At 47.2% G+C, this 21480-nt stretch overlaps 1 protein-coding gene across 2 annotated transcripts in view; it reads right to left on the bottom strand.

The window, feature by feature from the left end:
• Nucleotides 1–21480, bottom strand: part of ESAM (endothelial cell adhesion molecule) — a 107181-nt gene that overhangs the window by 4098 nt on the left and 81603 nt on the right. For both annotated transcript variants that reach the window (XM_028708189.2, XM_077919246.1), the window contains exons 2-5: nt 20232–20386; nt 5342–5549; nt 2661–2816; nt 802–924 (exon numbers count right to left, since the gene is read on the bottom strand). In XM_028708189.2, coding sequence (XP_028564022.2) covers nt 802–924; nt 2661–2816; nt 5342–5549; nt 20232–20386 — 642 coding nt within the window. The remainder of the gene's footprint in view (nt 1–801; nt 925–2660; nt 2817–5341; nt 5550–20231; nt 20387–21480) is intronic.

The raw sequence follows: 21480 nt of genomic DNA, 5'->3' as shown, positions 1-21480 counted from the left end.
ACAGCAGGTTGCCAGGAATGGACAAGGCAAGGAAAAGTCCTTAGCATCTCCTTTTTATTCAATATTTACAGAGAGAAGCTTGGGAATGCAGCCTCTCAGAATAATGGCATTGTCCCGAGTGAATCTCCACCCCCTCCATCTCTCCCACTTCCTCTTGAGTCATCGCCATGGGTGCTGAAATGTGCCCTCTTCCTTTGAGCTCTTTTCTCTCCTACTTTCAAGGATCACCGAGTTCTGGGATAGGAGGGTCTGGAGTACTTTCTAAAGACACTGTGTCTGCCAGCTGTCACCCTCCTGGTGCTTCCTCCTCCTCCTCCTCCTCCTCCTCTCACATTATTTCCCAGCTTTACCCCTCATCTGTGACCTCCCTCAAACCCCTGTTGTAATTCTGAACTGTCTTTTTCTCTGGAAGGGTCAAGCTAGGGAGGTGGTCTCCACCATTCCTCCTCTGCCCAGGCCCTGACATCAGTAGAGACTCAGCTACGCCTGTCAATTATAACGTTCAAAATGTGTTATAAAAATGTGACACCAGATAGCACTATAGAGCAGCAATCTATCGTCAAGGGTAAATTGCATTGGGAGCTATATAGCGTTTTTTTTGATAGCGTTTTTCATATCGGTGTAGATCCAGCCTTGATCTGGCCCCAGAATGCAGCACAGGCCCTCTTCTCCTTTCCTAGTCATGTCAAAAATGTGCAGAGGGAAAAGAATCTGGGTATGGGAGGGTTAAGAACCCTTGATGCTTTCATTTCCGTGCAAAGGGTTCACTGGCAGCTCCGTAGGGTGAAAGATTGCACTCACGTGGATACACCTCCAGGGCGATGGTGCAGCTGGAAGAGCCAGCATCGCTGGAAGCATTGCAGAAATAGGTTCCGGACATACCCGCCGTGAGGTTGTTTAGCCTCAGAATCCCCCTCTTGCGATCTGCAAAAATTACAACAGAAACAAGGCTTCAGAGCAGCAGCTAATTTCGGCTGGGATCTGGTCTTTTCATCCAGCGATACTTTCCTAAAAGCATGGAATGAGCTCTGCTGGGTTAGGCCAAAGGCTTATCCAGACCAACTTCCTGTTTTTGTACAGTGTGAGATGCCTCTGTAAAGAACACAAGCAGGGCAGGAGCACAACACCCACTCGCTCCTGCCTGCGAATCCCGGAAACTGTTATTCAAAGGCATACTGCCTCAGCTGTCACAACCAGTAGCCATGGATAGCCTTATTCTCCAGGGACAGATCTACACCCGTTGTTTATAACGTTAAAATGCATTATTAAAATGAGACACCAGAGGGCGATGCAGAGTGGAGAACCACCGACAAAGGGAAAATGCCACTGAACCTTATAGAACGTTCAATTTAATAACAAAAAAATTTCCTTCCAGTAGCACCTTAAAGACCAACTAAGTTAGTTCTTGTTATGAGCTTTCGTGTGCATGCACACTTCTTGGTATCTGAAGAAGTGTGCATGCACACGAAAGCTCATACCAAGAACTAACTTAGTTGGTCTTTAAGGTGCTACTGGAAGGAATTTTTTTTGTTTTGACTATGGCAGACCAACACGGCTACCCATCTGTAACTCAATTTAATAACGTTTAGAAGATCAATGTAGATCCAGCCCAGCTGTACACAGGCTGTGTTTGCGCATAAAGCCAAACCATCATTTGTCAATTCAGAGACAAAGCTGAACCCCTCCTGTACTTCAAACGTCTTTACGTCTAAGTTAGGCTTGGGGAACCTGACTCCAGCTCCCATCAGCCTCAGCTAGCTTGGCCAATGATCAGGCATGATGGGAGTTGTAGTCCAACAATATCTGGAGGACCACAGGTTCTCCCTCAAGCCTGGTCCTTAGATGTAGTCTTTGTCTTCATCTGTGCAAGAGGTATTAACTCTCTGTAAACTGCTTTGCGGTTTGTTTACAATTAAGCAGTGAACCAATTTTATGAAATAAACAAAATTTATTAATTAATGGCCACTTGAGCCCTTATAGTCCATCTATAAGCACTGAGATCCTCCGATGGGGCACTTCTGGTGGTTCACCCCACCCCTGATGTTTGGTTGGCCTTCACTAAGGACAGAAGTGGTAGACCCTGCCCTGTGGAACTCCCTGCCAGTTGAGATTCATCAGTAACTGTCCCTCCCTCCTTGCAATGCCTTTTAAATATTGCCGTGCTTAAGACAAGCCTTCAGAATATGAGTTTTTCTTTAAACCAAGCAGTATCTACTGATGTTTTATTATAGAACCATGGAATTGTAGAGTTGGAAGTGACGATGAGGATCACCCCTGCAATGCACGAATCTTTTGCCCAACCCACGACCCTGAGATTAAGCGTCTCATGCTGATATTTCAAATTCCGTCTTCTAGATATTTAAGGACCAGCTGTATTTGTTTTATATGTTGTAGGCTAGGTTGTTAAATTTTATGAAAGAGTGGATTATAAATATTTTTAAAACTCATTAAGAAATGTGCAGAATGCTAGTGCACGACTAAATGACTAAACAACAACAAATTGCATGGGCTCCCCAAACCCTCTGCACCTCAGTCCTCTCTTCTGAGGTAAGCCTACCCAGTTCCCCCAAGCTTTCCTTACAATACCTACTTTGCACATCCTCAACCATCTTCGTGACCCTCTCTGAATCTGTTCCCACATGGACATATTTATTTCCTACCTTGCACAGGTTCAAAGAAAACTTGATCGGTGGGTCCAGTGCGTCTCCAGTTGTACTTAGGGATAGGCTTGCCAAAAGTAGAATTGCAGGTCAGGGTAATGTTCCCCCCGACACGAGGGCTTCCATGAATCTGACACTTTGGCTGGGATGGAGGAACTGTAAAAGCAAATAACGAGGCTTAAAAAACTGTATCAAGTGGCCCATAGCTCAGTGTTTCCCAACCTTTTTTGGGCAAAGGCACACTTGTTTCATGAAAAAAATCTCGAGGCACACCACCATGCCAGATGGGGAAAGGTCACTTTTTACTTATGTAAAAAAAATAAAAAAATAGTAACTTCCAACGAATTCTGTAGGTCTTGTTTCTGAATCACTAAAGCTGCATTTGGGAAGGATTCGTAAGGGCGCACAGCAACTCAGTCCCACCAACTCCACAGCAGGGTTCTCAGGTTCAGTGAAGGGCTCCCTCAGGGGGGCACATATATACACCTGGGCTCCCGAAAAGCTACCGCAAGAGCCCTTCAGGAGTTCACATAGCGCAGGCCTGAAGGCTGCAGCTTCCCACTTAGCATCCCGCCAGAGGAGGAAACCTCAAGTGGTCGACCTGTTTTTTTCCCCTCCCGCCTCCCTTTTGGAGCGCAGAGTTTTGAAGGCCGGCATCAACTCCGTTTCCCCGGATACTTCCCGCTCGAACCTAGGGCTGGGTGAAGCAAGGGCGGCGCTGCGCGTTTTACCTCCACGGCGCAGGGGCTCTGGCTCGCCTTCAGCCACCGCACGACAGCGCTGGCTGCCACTTCGTCCTGCAGCAACAGCTCCAAAACAGCCGCCATGCCCACCTCTCTCCTCCTCTAGCACTACCGCGCGGGCGAGCCTCCGGGGCGGGCGCACAAGGAGCGTGGGCACCACCCCTCGACGCCGTCCCAAAAGCCGCCAAAAAGCCCTAAAAAAAGAGGAGCAGCAAAAAAAAAAACACCACACACGGGGGGCGTGTTCTAATTCGCTTCTAACTCCGGGTTAGAGCGCAGCACGTGGAGGATGGGTGGGGAAAGAGAGAGGAGGCGCACTGATAGAACGCCAGGCACGGGGGCCGCCAGGGAGAGCCAGCGCGCGCCCCACCCCGGACGCTCGCGGCCACTGCCGTCTCTCCCTCCCAGGGAAGGCGGGATTAGAGCAAGCGCCCGGGCAGCAAGAAGCGCGCGCGCGCGCCGGCCCTGCCCTGGATCCCTCAGAACCGCCAGTCTCTGGGAAAGTGGGCGTGGCTTCAGAACTCTCAGGCAGCAGCGCCCGCCGCCCGGCAAGGCTTCCCATTGGGAGGCGCGAATGCTTTAGTGGATGGGGATTGGCGCAAATATAGGCAGGGCGGGCTGAGAGGAGGAGCCGCCGCCGAGGAGCAGCGGCACCAGCAGCGTTTCCTCTCCCCCCTCCCCTCCCGTGTCAACAAGCGGGGCGCCTGCGCCGGGGGTTTGCGCGTCAGGCAGGCAGCCAGGCAGGCAGACGGCAAGAGCCCCGCGCTGGGCGGCCTCTCCTCGCCGCCGCCGCCGCCCCGCCTCTCGCCGCCCGACTCGCCCGCCTCCCTCCCACGGCACACCAGGCAACGTCTGGCGGCACACTAGTGTGCCGCGGAACACCGGTTGGGAAACACTGCCATAGCTAATGAAGGTGAATAAGATGGAAAATTATAACATTGCCATCTTCTGGCCACAAACAACGCTGCAGCTGGTTCTGAATAAGGAGAGGGAGAAATCCATTCAGTTTGCATTTTAATGCAAACCTATCTAATTTGGTGCCTCCCATGCACGGAAATGCAAATATCATTTGAAATTCACACTTGCCCCATTTCCGCAGTGCAGATCTCCAACAACTAAAATGGGTACTGAAAAAGCATGTACAGTCGTACCTTGGAAGTCGAACGGAATCTGTTCCAGAAGTCCGTTCAACTTCCAAAATGTTCGGAAACCAAAGTGCGGCTTCTGCAGCCAATCAGAAGTCCCGTTGGACATTCGGCTTCCAAAAATAGTTTGCAAACCGGAACAGTCACTTCCGGGTTTGTGGCGTTCAGAAGGCAAAACATTCGAGAACTAAGTTGTTCAAAAACCAAGGTACGACTGTATTAGGGGAAAGTGTCCACCAAACAACACATGCATTAGTGAAAATAATGTGCACAAAATGCAGGAAAATTGCATGCAAATATGCAAATATTAGAATATATGCACACAAAGGCACATGTGCATTTTCATGAGGGCATTAGAAAAATGGGGGAAAGTTCACAGGATTAGGGTGTGAGCAACTGAAATTGACAGATTTGTCAATCCCAAATTCTGGTAGCATTGGCAATCATTGTAGGGCTGTGTCCACATCAGCTGCCTCTCTTGAAATCCTGACTGCTTTGATTCTTAATGCCTTGGTTCATATTGCCCTAGTGACACTACAGGGGATAAACCTTGTTGATACGTTTTTGTTTTAAAAATATTTTCAAAATTTGTCTTTGTAAGATGTTACCACCCAGCGGAGAAGAAAATCTACACCCAACCATTAAGCACATTTGTGATATGAAATTGTGATGCAGAATTTTCTTAGGAACTCAATCTGGTGTGCTAAAATGAGGGCTGTAAGTAGCTGCTTGCCTAGTGCCCTCGGGACAGCAGGAAATACCTCTAACATCAGCAAGCCAAGGCTCAACTCACCTAGGACTGTAAGGTTGATGAGTCCAATGTTTTGCTCACTCCCACTGTTGAGGAGGTTCACTGTGCACATGTACTGCCCTGAGTCTCCTTCTTTGGTATTATTAATTGCAATGGAGACATTACTGAAAGGCATGGGATAGAGGAAGCTGAGCCGACGGTTGAAATCCGAATCTACCACTTTTGTCCCGCCGGTCATGTACACCATGATCTGAAAGGCAGAAAAGACAGGAAAGGGATACAACAGCTTTGCCAAAATAGGAAAACAAAGAATTCAGAGTGACTAAACGCAACAACAACAACATTTGTATACTGCCCTTCATCCAAAGATCACAGGGTGCTTCACAACAAAATGATATGACAAAATACATAATCAAAACAAGAACAAACCAAAAACTCCCAATCCCATAAACTTAATGCTAGCAAAAGTAGCTTGACGTTAAATGGATGTTGTTTTTATTAACAATATGTATATGCTGCCCAATAACAAAGCTGACTGCATTGAAGTGTTGGAAAAATTACCAGTACCTGGAAGATGTCACAAGAAGGAGAAATGTATATTGAAACAAATGCTGTGGTGCCACAGAAGGCGATTTGTTTTATAAAAGAACCACAAGGAGGCTGATTGGGTATCTATCTTCTTAGGCCAGTGGTTTTCAACCAGTGTGCCGTGGCACCCTGGGGTGCCTTGAATGATGGTCAGGGGTGCTGGGGTCAACACTGGCCTCAATCCCTTTTTCTTTCCCTCCCTTCTCTGATGCCTTCTTGCATCTCTGGCTCCCAAAGGCTTGCACACAAGGGGTTGTAGTCAATGCTAGTTCTACTCAGAGTAGACTCATTGAAATCAATGGCCTTAAGTTACTTAGGTTCTGTTATGAGTTTGGGGTGGGGGGTATCAGACCTGTCTAATCCCTGGATCCAGCAAGTGTTAAAATCTACCGTATTTTTCACTCTATAAGACACACTTTTTTCCCTCCTAAAAGGTAAGGGGAAATGTGTGTGTGTCTTATGGAGCGAATGTAGGCTGCGCAGCTATCCCAGAAGCTGGAACAGCGAGAGGGATCGCTGCGCGGCGCTCTCTCTTGCTGTTCTAGCTTCCAGCTTAGCCGGGAACAGCCTCTTCAGGGCAGCAGGGAGCCTTCATCCCGCTGCCCTGAAGAGGCTGCACAGCTATCCCAGAAGCCAGAACAGCGAGAGGGATCGCTGTGCTCCCTCTCGCTGTTCTAGCTTCTGGCTTAGTCGCGCTCTGTCCCTTCCCCCACCTCCCGCAAAAGCCCACAAGAGCTGAGCTCCCTTTGAGGAGCCGTGCGGAGCGTGTGTGCGGCTCTTGGGGCCTTTTCACCAAGGAGGGAGAAGGGCAACCCATCAGTGACGGGCTGCCCTTCTTTCTCCTCGGGAAAAAGCCTGCAAGCGCCACACACACACTCCATGTGGCTCGTGAAAGGCAGCGCAGAACAGAGTCTGGGGTGCATACAGGCTCTGCTCAGCGCTCCCTTTAAAGAAATTTTTTTTCTTGCATTCCCCCTCTAAAAACTAGGTGCGTCTTATGGTCAGGTGCGTCTTATGGAGCAAAAAATATGGTAGTCGGACCTTCTAATTTCTGGTTCCAGCACAGATTTCATTGCTGGAATAGCCAGCCTGGTAATGGCCCACTAAAGATGAGTTGTTAAGAGAACACAGGGAGTGGCTCTGTGCCAGAGGGCAAATGGGTGGGCCTGCCTCCCTGGTTGGTTGGTTGGTTGGTTAGTTAGTTAGTTAGTTTGTTTATTGAATTTATATACCGCCCTATACCCAGAGGTCTCAGGGCGGTTCACAGAAAATATCACAATATATAAAATCAAAATAAGAACAATAACCCAATAGCACTCTCCGCAAAAGAGCCACATTTTAAAAGGGTATAGGACAGGCGTCTGCAACCTTTAAGACAAAAAGAGCCACTTGGACCCATTTCCAAAGGAAAAAAAACTGGGATCCGCAAAACTCGTCATTATAAAAATAACTTTTTTGTCACTTTTTATTATTATTTCTTTGTTTGACCCCTCAGAATTACTCCTCCTCATAGAAATAAACATTAAATTAACAAGTTACCTTTGTGTGTGTGTGTGTTCTTCACTCCCCTTCAAAACAGTGAAGTACATGCCCCCTTTCAATGCAGTGACCAGCGTACATGCCCCTTACAATGTAGCGGGCGGGCAGGCAGGAAGGTGACGTCGGGACGGTGCGTGACTAACGCACGCACTGCCCCCATGCGACGTCACAGCCAGTACAGCACCCGCCACAGTGGGGAGTGTCGGGGCGCACAATGCGCCTCCTCCCCTCGCTAGTATCCGCCCCGGAACCGCGGCAAAGGTGTAAAAGAGCCACATGCGGCTCCGGAGCCGCGGGTTGCAGACCCCTGGTATAGGATGTCAATCAGGTCAACCAAAGGCCTGGTTAAAAAGGAACATTGCCTGGTGCCTAAAGGTGTATAATGAAGGCACCAGGTGAACTTCCCTGGGGAGAACATTTTACAGTTAGGGAGCCATTGCAGAGAAGGCCCATTCTCATGTTGCCACTCTTCGAACCTCTTGAGGAGGAGGCACGTGAAGGAGGGCCTCAGAAGATGATCTCAGGGTCTGGGTAGAGTCATATGGAAAGAGGCAGTCTTTGAGGTATTGCGGTCCTGAGCCGTTTAAGGCTTTATGGGTCAAAACCAGCACTTTGAATTGGGCCCAGAAACTAATCGGTAGCCAGTGTAGTCAGACTAGGATCGGTGAAATAGTTGAGAGTTTTGTAGTGGAGCAGGCAATGGTTGGTTTCTGTTTTGAATCCAAGGCTATGGCTATGGGAGAAGCAAGTCCTTCTTGGCATGTTAATGTTGTGAACCCCTAAAGCGGAGGCTCAGGTAGTATATATGTGTAAATGAACCATATATCATAAAGGCACCACAGTCTCCACTGTGCCTCATTCCAAAGAAATTAAGACTCTAGTTAAACACCTGGGACCTCTGGGATCTTGCATCGCTCAGAGATTGGGGTGGAGTGCAATAGTTCATTAATTTCAACGAGTCAGCTCATTGAACTTGGTATGTGAAAATGTACATCAATAAATGCATACCGCTGAAAAAAAAGATGCATATGTCACATAAAATCAAAATATTACGATTGATTTTTCATCCTTGAACATTTTTGCTGCTGGCTACAATGAAAGCTACCATGGTGCTGTCATATGTGCAGAAAGCTCCCCCCAAACCTCTACAATGTTTATTATTATTATTGCCAGTGATCCCTGATTTGTTGTTACTTTGGCATCATTTCCTGAATGTCAACAAGACAGGTTTGTTTGTTTTTTCACTCCTGGGAAATTCCAACAGGAATAGGAAATGGGAGCAGAAGTTGACACTGGTCACTTATTCCAGAAATGAAATCTGGAAAAGAACTCATGGTTGGAATGGAAATCAATCCAGTCTGTTGTTGTTGTCTTCAGTCCTCAAAAAGCATGAAAATGGCAAGAGTCCCCCCCCCCACTTCATATAAATTGTGTCTCTGTTGCATTTAAACAAATGGTGTGGAAAGAATTATGGTATGTTAAATCCAAAATTTACACAACCAATTCTGTAAAATAGTGTGGGCAGTGAGATGAACTGCAAAGCATTTGATGGAACCTGAACTGCGGTGGAATGGAAACAGCGCTGCTTGTGGCAAAGCAAGACCAGAAAGGAAAACATGGCCCTCTTACATCCACACCTGTACTGCATGGTCCTCCACCAATCTGGTGCTCTCTAGAAATTGTGGTCCCCAACTCTGTTTAGGGAAGTTTTTGATGTTTGAAGTTTTATTCTGTTTTTAGTGCTCTGTTGGGAGCCACCCAGAATGTCTGGGGAAACCCAGCCAGATGGGCGGGCAGGGTATTATTCATCATCATCATCATCATCATCATCATCATCATTATTATTATTATTATTATTATTATTATTATTATTATTATTATTATTATTATCAGTGCCAGTCAACATGGCCAAATATCATCTGTGATGGGAGATGCAGGACAACTCCACTCTCTGCTGAACTTCCACTGAAGACCTTTCTTTTTCAGCTGGCATTTTAAATACTTTTTTTAAATAGTTTATTATATCCGTCACAACCTTGCTGTACACTGCTTAGAGCAGAGCTTTCCAAACTTTTCATGTTGGTGAGGCACGTTTTAAACATGCATCATTTTGTGACACAGTAATTCAGCTTTACTAGCAAACCGGCGGTTAAACGAACGCCTTTCCAGCTCCTGGAGGAGTGTAGGGAACGTTCGTGGGACACACCTATGCACTGCAGCCGACACACTTTCATGTTGCGACACACAGTTTAGAAAGCTCTGGCTTAGAGGGCTATAGTGCTTTAAGCAGCATATAAATTGTTGAAATAAACAAAATGAACAATAATCCAAAGCATCTTGTGCAGTCAGGGAAGGCTATCTTATACAACTGAGGACCACACAGCGAATGTCATAGAAGGATGTGCCAAGGACGTAGTGGGGGGGGGGGGGCTGCCAGGGCGATGGCCTTGGGCAGATTTTTCTAGGTGGCACATTTGGCTCCTAACCAGACAAACCACTCAGATCAGATCTCAGCATCGCAAAGTGACTCTGGACTGGCAGGGCAGCATGAGAAGAACGCAACAGCCATGTGCCGAGGCTGGGATGGAAGGGCGCATGGCTGTTGCGTCTTTCTCATGTCGCGACTGCCCTGCCAGCCCTGAACTGCTTTGCAAGGCTGGACTCAACCTCGAAAAGTGGCTCGGAGCTGGCATTGCTCTAGCAGCGCTGGCTGGACTGGCACAGCAGGTTCCGTTTACCTTCTGCGCCCTGCCCCGTCCCCTGGTTTGTTTGTGTGCCCCGGGTGGCAGCAAACCATGCTATGCCACTGGGATGTCCTCATACATCTGAATAGCTCTGTGACACCACTACAATCACTATGTGATCCCTCTTTGTACAGGTCAGCTGTTCGCATCCTGCTGCCCTGAGCCAACTGCGGCCTCTCCAGAATGTGTAAATGGATGTGCTTTAGAATGTGATTTCTAATGCATGTTCTGGTGCAAACAGAGCAGCATCAGGGGTTTCACTACTGCAGCATGGCTGCAGTCTGGTTGCTAAGGTAACAGTGTATGTTCCCTCTCCCTTCCAACAAATACTTCCCAGCACATTCAACAATCACCGTATATAGAGAACACTTTGAGGGACCCAGAAATGTCTCCAGAAGGTATCCCCAATCTGATCTCTAGTTACGGTTATCTGTACTAAGAAATCCCTGTTGCCCTGCAAAACAGCTAGCAGTGTCTTTGCAAGTGAAGATGCACTTCAGGAAGAAAGTGTCATTGCAACACTGATAAATGCACATATACACACTTAGCGGCTGAGTTTGGACATCACGGTCTATAGTTTATCGTGATAGTAACAAGGCCTATCCCCCTCTTCAGGTTTGCATCAATCTCCCTCCCCGCTTTTCCTCCACAGCAGTGACAAGAAAAAGACTGGAAGCTTTTACTTCCAATTTCAGTTAGCCACAGTTTAGTGTTGCATCTGAACTCTAAACCGTAGTTCATCTTAACCAGGGTTTGTTGAAAAAAACACCACACACCTGACTTGAAGCTGTCTCATTTCAAACAAGCCATGGTTAAGATCAGTGCTTTTTTTTCTTAAAAAAAAAAAAGTTTAGGACTACAGTGCTACCTCAGGATGCAAACGGGATCCGTTTCAGAGCCCCAGTCACATCCTGAACAGAACGTAAGATGCAACAGCGCGTCTGCGCATGTGTGGGTCGCGTTTCACCGCTTCCATGCATGCGTGTGACATCATTTTGACCATCTGCGCATGCGCGAATGGCGAAACCCAGAAGTAATGCGCTCCGTTACTTCCGGGTCACCACGGAGCGCAACCCAAAAGCGCTCAACCTGCAGCGTATTCATCCCGAGGTATGACTGTACTCTCATTTTGACTCAAGAAAACGACCATTTTATAGAAGAAGCAGAAATGAGTCAGTGATGCTCCAGAGCTCCTCTGCTTTGACAACCCATTCCCCATTTGACACAGCGACAAGTCTAGCACATCAAGCGGATGTTGCTTGGTTGCCGTGGCAACAGCATCCAGCAGCTTGGGTTCAGGCACACAGGGAGACCGGCATTGCTCTTTGGAGGCAGAAAGGTGTGGCTGGAGAAATCAGGGCAGACCTCGGCTGAAGTCACCTGCTAAAGCCAGACTAAAAGCGCCCTGAGAGTACTCAAAGCTTCAATTCCCAGTGTTTCCTGAGAAGAATCGTAGAGTTAGAATGGTCTACAAGGGTCATCTAGTCCAACCCCCTGCGATGTGGGAATCTTTTGCCCAGCTTGTGGTTTGAATAACTGATCGTTAGACCATGCTGGGAACTGTAATTCTGCAAGGAGAATCGGGGTCTCCTGACAATTCTCATCACCCTTGACAAACCACACTTCCCAGGGATGGGGCGGGGGGGGGGTACGATGGCTCAGAGCTTGTTGAGATTGTGGTTCTCCAGGGCAATATGTGGGATGGGTTAAGGCAGGCTTCCTCAACTTCAGCCCTCCAGATGTTTTGAGACTACAATTTCCAGCATCCCTGACCACTGGTCCTGCTAGCTAGGGATCATGGGAGTTGTAGGCCAAAAACATCTGGAGGGCTGAGGCTGAGGAAGCCTGGATTAAGGTAAGTCTGAGATCTCCGTCTTTCTGTCTTGCTCTAGTTATTTCTGTGCATCAAATCAAAACACCAGAAATGAAGACAGGTGAGGCTATGGAGCTAAGAAATGATCTGAGGGTGCCTGATGCTAAGCAGGTTTTAAGCAAACTTCAGCAAACAGGAGTCCGTCCCCGTCCCCCCCCCCCCCCCGAAAAAAAAAAATCTAGTGCAAATAGCAGGCATGTAGCCTCAGATCTGGATTAATTTCATTGTGTAAAGGTTAGCTGAATGCAATCCCTACTCTCTTCACTAGGGTCCCAATCCAGGTCAGCTACCCCCAATACATCTGCAATTTAAACCCCCCCCCCCCCACACACATATTTGCATGATTGTTGATTGCATGAATGGCATCTGTTGGAAAAGTGGATTGCAAATATTAAACCTAATAAAAATCTGACTCTTAGTGGGCCTCGGAAAGGAGGCCTCTGGGAGTGCCACTAGAAAGCAGAATATAAATCATCATCATAAGAACTTATTTTTATTTCCTTAAAAAAAGCAGGCGAATTTGCTAAATTGGAGGGAACTTATCTACATGCTGGGAAAAGTTCAGCCTGCTTAAATTTATGATGGACGCTCCCACCTGGGAACTAATAGTGGCTTGTGAACAGGTTTAATCTGGAACTCAGTACAGGATAACAGAGGCAAATTCTCCATCCTCCACTGCATGCTGTGCTCCTGAGAACCCCCAACATTAGTTACATACAATTTATTAAAAGGTTGTGCAACTACAGGTGAAGCACTGAGTGGGCTAGGTAAGTGTGTGGATAGCGAGACTGCCCCTACCATTGAGGCAGCTGCCTCAGGAACAGAGTTCTGTTTGGATTTTGATGTGAAACCACCTAATTCACACTTATGCAAACAATTCACATGTCTCTGAATATTGCGATGCAACCAAATAATGAATACAAAAATGTGTCAATGAGGGAGAATTGTCCATAAAAATGCACAGACAGTATTACTGGGCCGGGGAAAACATATCCGAATTATGTATATTAGGGAAACTGGCAAACAAAATTGCAAAATTGCCAACAATGCTCGCACTAAAATACCAATTAATTGTCACGATGACTTTTTTAAAAAAAAACTGATGTGGAGAACAGAACTTTAATATTGGGGAAATGACAGAAATTGAACTTCAGCCATGCCTACTCAGGAGGGCAGCAGTCCCCCAAGCGATTCCTGCTGAGTCTTCTCTGGGTATTTGCCCCAAACCATGAAGACTGACAGTTCTTGCCATTGATGCCTTTCCAATGGGCTCCTAAACTAGCCTCTTGTGCACATGTGCAATCAAGGATGCTATATCATCATCAGTGTTGAAGTATGACTAAACTGCCTATCTAGTGGGCAGTATGTGGAATTTAGGGAGGGGAGGAAGTCTTCTGTAGCCTCAGGCAGGAAAATGTACAGTGGTATCTCAGGTTAAGGGACGCGGGTGGCGCTGTGGGTTAAACCACAGAGCCTAGGACTTGCCAATCGGAAGGTCGGTGGTTCGATTCCCCGCAACGGGGTGAGCTCCCGTTGCTCAGTCCCTGCTCCTGCCAACCTAGCAGTTCGAAAGCACCTCAAAGTGCAAGTAGATAAATAGGTACCGCTCTGGCAGGAAGGTAAACGGCGTTTCCGTGTGCTGCTCTGGTTCGCCAGAAGTGGCTTAGTCATGCTGGCCACATGACCTGGAAGCTGTATGCTGGCTCCTTCGGCCAATAAAGCGAGATGAGAGCTGCAACCCCAAAGTTGGCCATGATTGGACCAAATGGTCAGGAGTCCCTTTACTTTACCTCAGGTTAAGAACTTAGTTCGTTCCGGAGGTCCGTTCTTAACCTGAAACTGTTCTTAACCTGAGGTACCACTTTAGCTAATGGGGCCTGCTGCCGCCGCCGTGCCACCAGAGCACAATTTCTGTTCTCATCCTGAAGCAAAGTTCTTAACCCGAGGTACTATTTCTAGGTTAGCAAAGTCTGTAACCTGAAGCGTCTGTAACCTGAAGTGTCTGTAACCTGAGGTACCACTGAAATTGTGCGACAGCGGAGCAGCAGCAGTGGGAGGCCCCATTAGCTAAAGTGGTGTCTCAGGTTAAGAAGAGTTTGAGGTTAAGAATGGACCTCTGGAACGAATTAAGTACGTAACCAGAGGTACCACTGTATTGGGCTAGCCTGGGCGAACAGAGAGGGCAGATTTTACTTTTGAATCAGTCTGCGGCTTCATGATCCTCAACCTCTCTAGCTTGCGTCAACTCACCCAGCTGTAAAATGGGAAGATGCTGCTTCTCAGCTTCTAAGGGTCTTTGGGGTCTGAATCCATTACCAACTGTAAAGTGCTCTGAGATGTACTTAAGGTGTGCATGCACACGTGCATGCAAAAATTGGGGAGAGACTCAGGGACGCTGAAGGGAAGGGAAAAACCCCAAACTGGGAAAAGTCCATTTGGATTTTCGGAATTGTGTGAGAAATGCACTTGGGCATCAACAGCAAAGAAACCTTTCCTCTACCGTGCTCTCTCACCCCTCTTCAGCAAGGAATATTCATTTCTGAAGTGCCTGTGGCTACTTCTTTTATGATGTTTGCATGTGATTGCAGATGATGGGCAGGTGGTGGCACTTGATTGACGTGGGGGAGGGGCTGGTTTAGCAAAAAAATAAAAGGGCTGGAGGACAACACTAGACCTCCTGGCTTGCCAAGAATGGCCCCAGGCTGGACATAACCCTACCCCTGGTCATACTTACAGAAAAAGACAACATTCTCATGATAACACCTCTTAGCGGACTTTGTTTTCTTTTATTCAGTTAATAAACCCTTTTTTTAAAAAATCTCATTTCCCAGATTTAATTCCTTTTGGATTTGTTACTTTGCAGTATGCCTGCATTTGTGCTGAGCTTATTTATCAATGACAATCTTTGAATCTGTTGCTGTTCAGTGGTATATTTCTTATTTCATTTATGAATTGCTTCCTGTATAGAGCCGATCATATAAGCCCCTGCCTGCAGCCTGAAGAGATACAACCTTCACCCCACTCCCCGTGAGAAGTGCGGCTGCGAAAGTTAATAAATGAATTTGTTTTATATTTATTTCACAAAATGTATACACTGCTTGATTGCAAAAGACCTCGAAGCAGTTGACTAATGAATAATTAGTGGTAGAAACAGTTTAAAGCAACTACCTAATTTTTTTTTAAAAAAAATCAGTGCTAAACTAAAAACAGATTAAAACACACACAAGCTTTCTACAATTCTGGGTAGGTTTCTCTAAGCAAAAATGTTTCTTAGCAGGCATCCGAAAGTGTGATGAAGGAGCCAGCCTAATAATAATAATAATAATAATTTATTTATATCCCACCCATCTGGCTGGGTTTCAAGAGGCAGGGAGTTCCAGAGTCCAAGTTCTGGGACATTAATCAGTTGATTCCTTACAAATGTAAAATGGGTAGTATGTAATAGTGCCAGGACTGCTGCCTCCCACTCCTAGCTGAAAATATCCTTTTTTCCAAACCCCTCTCTTCCTCAGAGACTCTCTGCTCCCACCCTGATTCCTGCCTCTCCTCGTAACAGCCGGTGCTGCCGTCAGTTTCCCCGACACCTTTTCTGCTGACTTGAACTCTTAGCAAAAACTCCCTCTGTATGTGTGGCAGAGCCTTCCCTATAACATCCACAGAGGCAGAGGGCAAAAATAAGCAGATTGAGACGCAGAATAAGTTTTCATCTTGACACCATAGCAGCCGCAGTTTACAGTACTCCAATTTCTTACAAGCGCCTATTCATTTTTCTTACCAATGAACAACCCCTCTAAGAAAAAGCCCCTACCAGTTTGTATGGTAATTTGCTTTAAAAGTCTCAAATTTAAACAGACCGTGGCAACCTGTCCTTTTTGTCCCATGTAATGGATACATATATATGTATATAAGTCCATTCCCACATGCGAATTGGTTGGTAGGGATTTCTGTATACAGTCGTACCTTGGAAGTCGAACGGAATTCATTCCAGACGTCCATTCGACTTCCAAAAGGTTGGAAAACCAAAGTGTGGCTTCTGATTGGCTGTAGGAAACTCCTGCAGCCAATCAGAAGCCGTGGAAGCCCTGTTGGACATCCGGCTTTCAAAAATAGTTTGCAAACTGGAATACTCACTTCCGGGTTTGCGGCGTCCAGGAGCCAAAACGTTCAAGAACTAAGCTGTTTGAAAACCAAGGTACGACTGTAATAAAAATGAATTGCACCTGTTTCACTGTATTTTATTATGATTGGTGTCATTGAAATTTATTGCACTGATGGCTAGTTTATTTTGTCACCCATCTTATGAAAGTCTTTTTTTTTTTTTTTTTTGCTTTGAAAAGCTGTTTTTAAATAAAATAAAATAAGTGGGAGAGTATAAATCAGTGTTAGCCAATGTGAAGCCCTCTATATGCCATTGGACTACAAATCCCACCATCCCTGTCCATTCACCATGTCGGCAGAGGCTGATGGGAGTTTCATAGATTTCATAGAATTATTAAGTTGGAAGAGAGTACGAGGGTGGCGCTGTGGTCTAAACCACAGAGCCTTGGGCTTGCCGATTAGAAGGTCAGCGGTTCGAATCCCCGCAACGGGGTGAGCTCCCGTTGCTCGGTCCCTGCTCCTGCCAACCTAGCAGTTCAAAAGCACGTCAAAGTGCAAGTAGATAAATAGGTATCACTCCGGTGGGAAGGTAAACGGCGTTTCCGTGTGCTGCTCTGGTTCGCCAGAAGCGGCTTAGTCATGCTGGCCACATGACCCGGAAGCTGTACGCTGGCTCCCTCGGCCAGTAAAGCGAGATGAGCGCCGCAACCCCAGAGTCGGTCACGAATGGACAGGAGTCCCTTTGCCTTTACCTTATGAGGGTCATCTAGTCCAACCTCCTCCAATGCAGGAATCTTTTGCCCAATGTGGGGTTCGAACCCATACCCCTGAGATTAAGAGTCTTGTGCTCTACCAATTGGGCTATCGGGAGTGGAAGTTCAACAACATCTGGAGGGTCATAGGTTCCCCTGCAGGGCTGAGAGCTCCCGCCAGATGCCCAACCACCCAGACTGTTGACGCCAGTTCCAGTTCTACACATATACAGCCACATGTGTGGGTGCTGGTATTATAAGAATTTTAAGGTCTCAAATATAGAATAAAGGTAAAGGTACCCCTGCCCGTACGGGCCAGTCTTGACAGACTCTAGGGTTGTGCGCTCATCTCACTCTAGAGGCCGGGAGCCAGCGCTGTCTGCAGACACTTCCGGGTCACGTGGCCAGCATGACATCGCTGCTCTGGCGAGCCAGAGCCGCACACGGAAACACCGTTTACCTTCCCGCTAGTAAGCAGTCCCTATTTATCTACTTGCACCTGGGGGTGCTTTCGAACTGCTAGGTTGGCAGGCGCTGGGACCGAGCAACAGGAGCGCACCCCGCCGCGGGGATTCGAACCGCCGACCATGCGATCGGCAAGTCCTAGGCGCTGAGGTTTTACCCACAGCGCCACCCGCGTCCCAAATATAGAATAAATATTCATAAATGCACACATATCTAAATATATGAGCCATGTGTCTGAAATAGTATGGGAGAGCAATCCTGAAGCCATTTTGACTCTCCCAAGGACCTCAAATATTCAAAGGGAGGCAAATGGGGAAAGTCTTCTCATGGTCTTTTTGCTTGCAAATTCTGCCTTTAAGGGCGTATTTGTGCATGAATAGGGTGAGCCTGTGACCTAGATTCAGGAACGAAAGTATTAACCATCACAAAAGAATGGCCATGCTGCCCAGGTAATGCAATCAGTGACCATTATCAGGTACCCGGGCAAACAGGATTTCTGCTGTAGACCGCCTCCTTCTTTGATGTATGCATGATGTTTTGGGGAGGTGGTCTTGGTCTACAGGGTGGGCGATTTCAAAAGTCTATATAAGCTATTGTTCAGAGTTCTCTCTCCTGCGTGTTGGGACCCTGTTGCAACAGTTCCTTGAATAAAGATCAGGCTTACTAGCTGCTTTGCTCAATGTCCCCACTGTGGAAGGATGTGTGGATCCAGAATTGGCCTCCACAGTCACTTACAGACTCATTGTTAAAGCCGTGTTTATGGAAGACAATCTTACTAGGCTATGGTGAGTGATTGCCAAAGAATACTCTGGTTGGCCTCTGTTATTTTCTCCAACCGATAGGGGACCCACTTAAGGACTCTGTACGGCCTCTGGAATACCCCATAAGGGAAAAGGAGCAGATTTTTCTTATAACACTGGGATGTAACTGTCAGGAGATGCCGCTGTCCACCCAGCCTGAGAACCTCCCTAACATGCTTATTTGATGCCTAATTGGGACAGTTAAACACCCATCTTTTTAATAGCAATTCTTGGGAGGCTATAAAGCTCTTCAAACATCCTGAAGCTTCATCTTAATGCTAAGGGTTGTTACGTGGAGACGAGAGGCCCATTTTCTCCTACAGATTAGTTTAGGGGAAATGTATGAATCCCAGCTTGCAGAAACAGACCCTTCAAATCATCACAATTATCTTTGCACGACGCTATTTCTCGCTGACCGGATGACAGGCTGCTAAAATCCACTCAGCGTTGAAGCAAAGGAGCCCGTCAGCTAAAAATTCTCTCAACTCAAGTGGGCTTTGGACAATTTTTAGCAGCCTGTCAGCTGGTCAAAGAACCGAGCAAAGATGGAAATAGGAAATGAAAACAACAGTCTCTCCCCAGTCACAGGACCAATTATAAAATAAATAAATAAAAACATTCAAGCTGTGCATAAATGAAACTGTCATTCTGGGCTGGTAAAGGCCACTTCTACCCCAGGAAGGAATTCTGCAAATTGACTGCGCACATGCAACTTTGCTTACTGACACACTAATGATACCTTTGAGTATGAAGCTAAGCCTAGGATGGGAAACCTATAGACCAGGGCTTCCCAAACTTGGGTCTCCAGCTGCTTTTGAACTACAGTCCCAATGATCCCAGACCACCGGTCCTGCTAGCTAGGGATGATGGGAGTTGTAGTCCAAAAACACCTGGAGACCCAAGTTATAGATCTTCAGGTGTTAGATGCCCTGGTAAATCAAAGCTCACAGTCATCAAATATCTCCTTCTCATACGGTGTATATTTCATGCTTTGCCATCGCAAGGAACCCAAATTGCAACACAAACGTTAAAAAGGTAAAGGTACCCCTGCCCGTACGGGCCAGTCTTGACAGACTCTAGGGTTGTGCGCCCATCTCACTCAAGAGGCCGGGGGCCAGCGTTGTCCGGAGACACTTCCGGGTCACGTGGCCAGCGTGACAAGCTGCATCTGGTGAGCCAGAGCAACACACGGAACGCCGTTTACCTTCCCGCTAGTAAGCGGTCCCTATTTATCTACTTGCACCTGGGGGTGCTTTCGAACTGCTAGGTTGGCAGGCGCCAGGACCGAACAACGGGAGCGCACCCCGCCACGGGGATTCGAACCGCCGACCTTTTGATCGGCAAGCCCTAGGCGCTGAGGCTTTTACCCACAGCGCCACCCGCGTCCAACACATACGTTACAGAGCTTTAAATCAGCAACAATTACAACAAGGAAATCTAGATTCCAAGTTTCATTTCTGGGAGGGGAAGTCAATTGTGAAAAATGGAAGTGGGGGGGCAGGGGGTGGGGGGCGGGGAACAGCCAACACTGCAAACATCAACCAAGAAAATCTTTTTAAACAGCAAAGTGACGTATATTAATAGGGACAGAGCGGGGAGTGATCTTAATCGGAAGCACCGCCATTCTGGTTAGATGCTTCTTTCTTTTGTCCTTCACTGTATTCATTAAAGAAACTACGGTAACTGGCAAGGATTCCCTTTCGTTTGATCTGCTCATTTATGGCCACGGGGGAGGAAGAAGAAGAAGAAGAAGAAAAGGAGGAGGAGTTTGGATTTGATATCCCGCTTTATCACTACCCGAAGGAGTCTCAAAGCAGCTAACATTCTCCTTTCCCTTCCTCCCCCACAACAAACACTCTGTGAGGTGAGTGGGGCTGAGAGACTTCAAAGAAGTGTGACTGGCCCAAGGTCACCCAGCAGCTGCATCTGGAGGAGCGGAGACGCGAACCCGGTTCACCAGATTACAAGTCTACTGCTCTTAACCACTACACCACACTGGCTCTCAGTGAAGCCTGACACTGCGTAAGCTAGGCCAACCAGTGAGCTTCCTGCCCAAGCAGAATTGGACTTTACCTGTGAATGTTTATGAGGCCTTTCAAGGTGCCAGGTGACAAAGGGCTGCTCCGTGCTCTCAGGTGTATACCAAACAGGCAGGATGGCCCGTTGTCCTTGAATCACCACCACTGACTTTGCTCCGACCTGGACCTGCAGCGCGCCGTAAGAAAGGCCTGCCGAGAGAGAGAGAGAGAGAGAGAGAGAGAGAGAGAGAGAGAGAGAGAGGTGTCAGTTGCTTCTCAGATCCTAGGATCCATCATACTTTCCGTGAATATTTAGCAGGCAAAGAGCAGGGGTTGGCAAGGCTTACCCGGCATGGGCTGGATCACTCCCGCTGAGATCCTCCGTGGGCCGGACCAGTGCAGCGCAATGCTGGAAATCACGTCTGTGCATGTCCGCAGCGCCGGAAATCGCTTCTGTGCACTTCTGAAAATCAAAGTGATTTTCAGCATCCGGGTATGCGCAGAAGCGATTTCTGGCACCGCAGACATGCACAGATGCAATTTCTGGTGTCTGGGCATGCACAGAAGTGATTTCTGGAAGTGTGGGTTTGTAACCCGAGGTACCACTGTACCTAGTTCAGTATGCTATACAGTGGTACCTCGGGTTACAGACGCTTCAGTTTACAGCTAAGTTTACCGCTAAGCCAGTTTACTGCTAAGCCAGAAATATTACCTCGGGTTAAGAACTTTGCTTCAGGATGAGAACAGAAATTGTGCAGCGGCAGCATGGCGGCAGCAGGAAGCCCCATTAGCTAAAGTGGTGCTTCAGGTTAAGAGCAGTTTCAGGTTAAGAACGGACCTCTGGAACGAATTACGTTCTTAACCCAAGGTACCACTGTAGATCAGAAGAGGAGCAGTCAACTGATACCCCCCAGATGTGGCTGGACTCAGCTCCACTCAGAATGGTTATCTGAAGCTGAAGTCTATGCTGGCTACTCTTGGATTAGAACATGCTCAGAAAAAAATAACAATTGGGTAGCACAGACACAGATGTTGCTTATTTACTATAGATGATGCAGATGCCATCCCTCAAATAAAGCACCACCAGGAAAATGAAAGCTTTCCTCAGCCATTGGAAGTGAGAGTGCCATCTACCAATCCAGCTGTGAAGTTTTTATGCGCTCCTACTGGAACTGATGCTTTTGAATTATGGTGCTGGAGGAGACTCTTGAGAGTCCCATGGACTGCAAGAAGATCAAACCTCTCCATTCTGAAGGAAATCAACCCTGAGTCCTCACTGGAAGGACAGATTGTGAAGCTGAGGC

Source organism: Podarcis muralis, chromosome 15, assembly GCF_964188315.1.
Source record: "Podarcis muralis chromosome 15, rPodMur119.hap1.1, whole genome shotgun sequence".
Classification (NCBI taxonomy): Eukaryota; Metazoa; Chordata; class Lepidosauria; order Squamata; family Lacertidae; genus Podarcis; species Podarcis muralis.
This window is presented reverse-complemented; position numbering and strand designations above follow the sequence as displayed.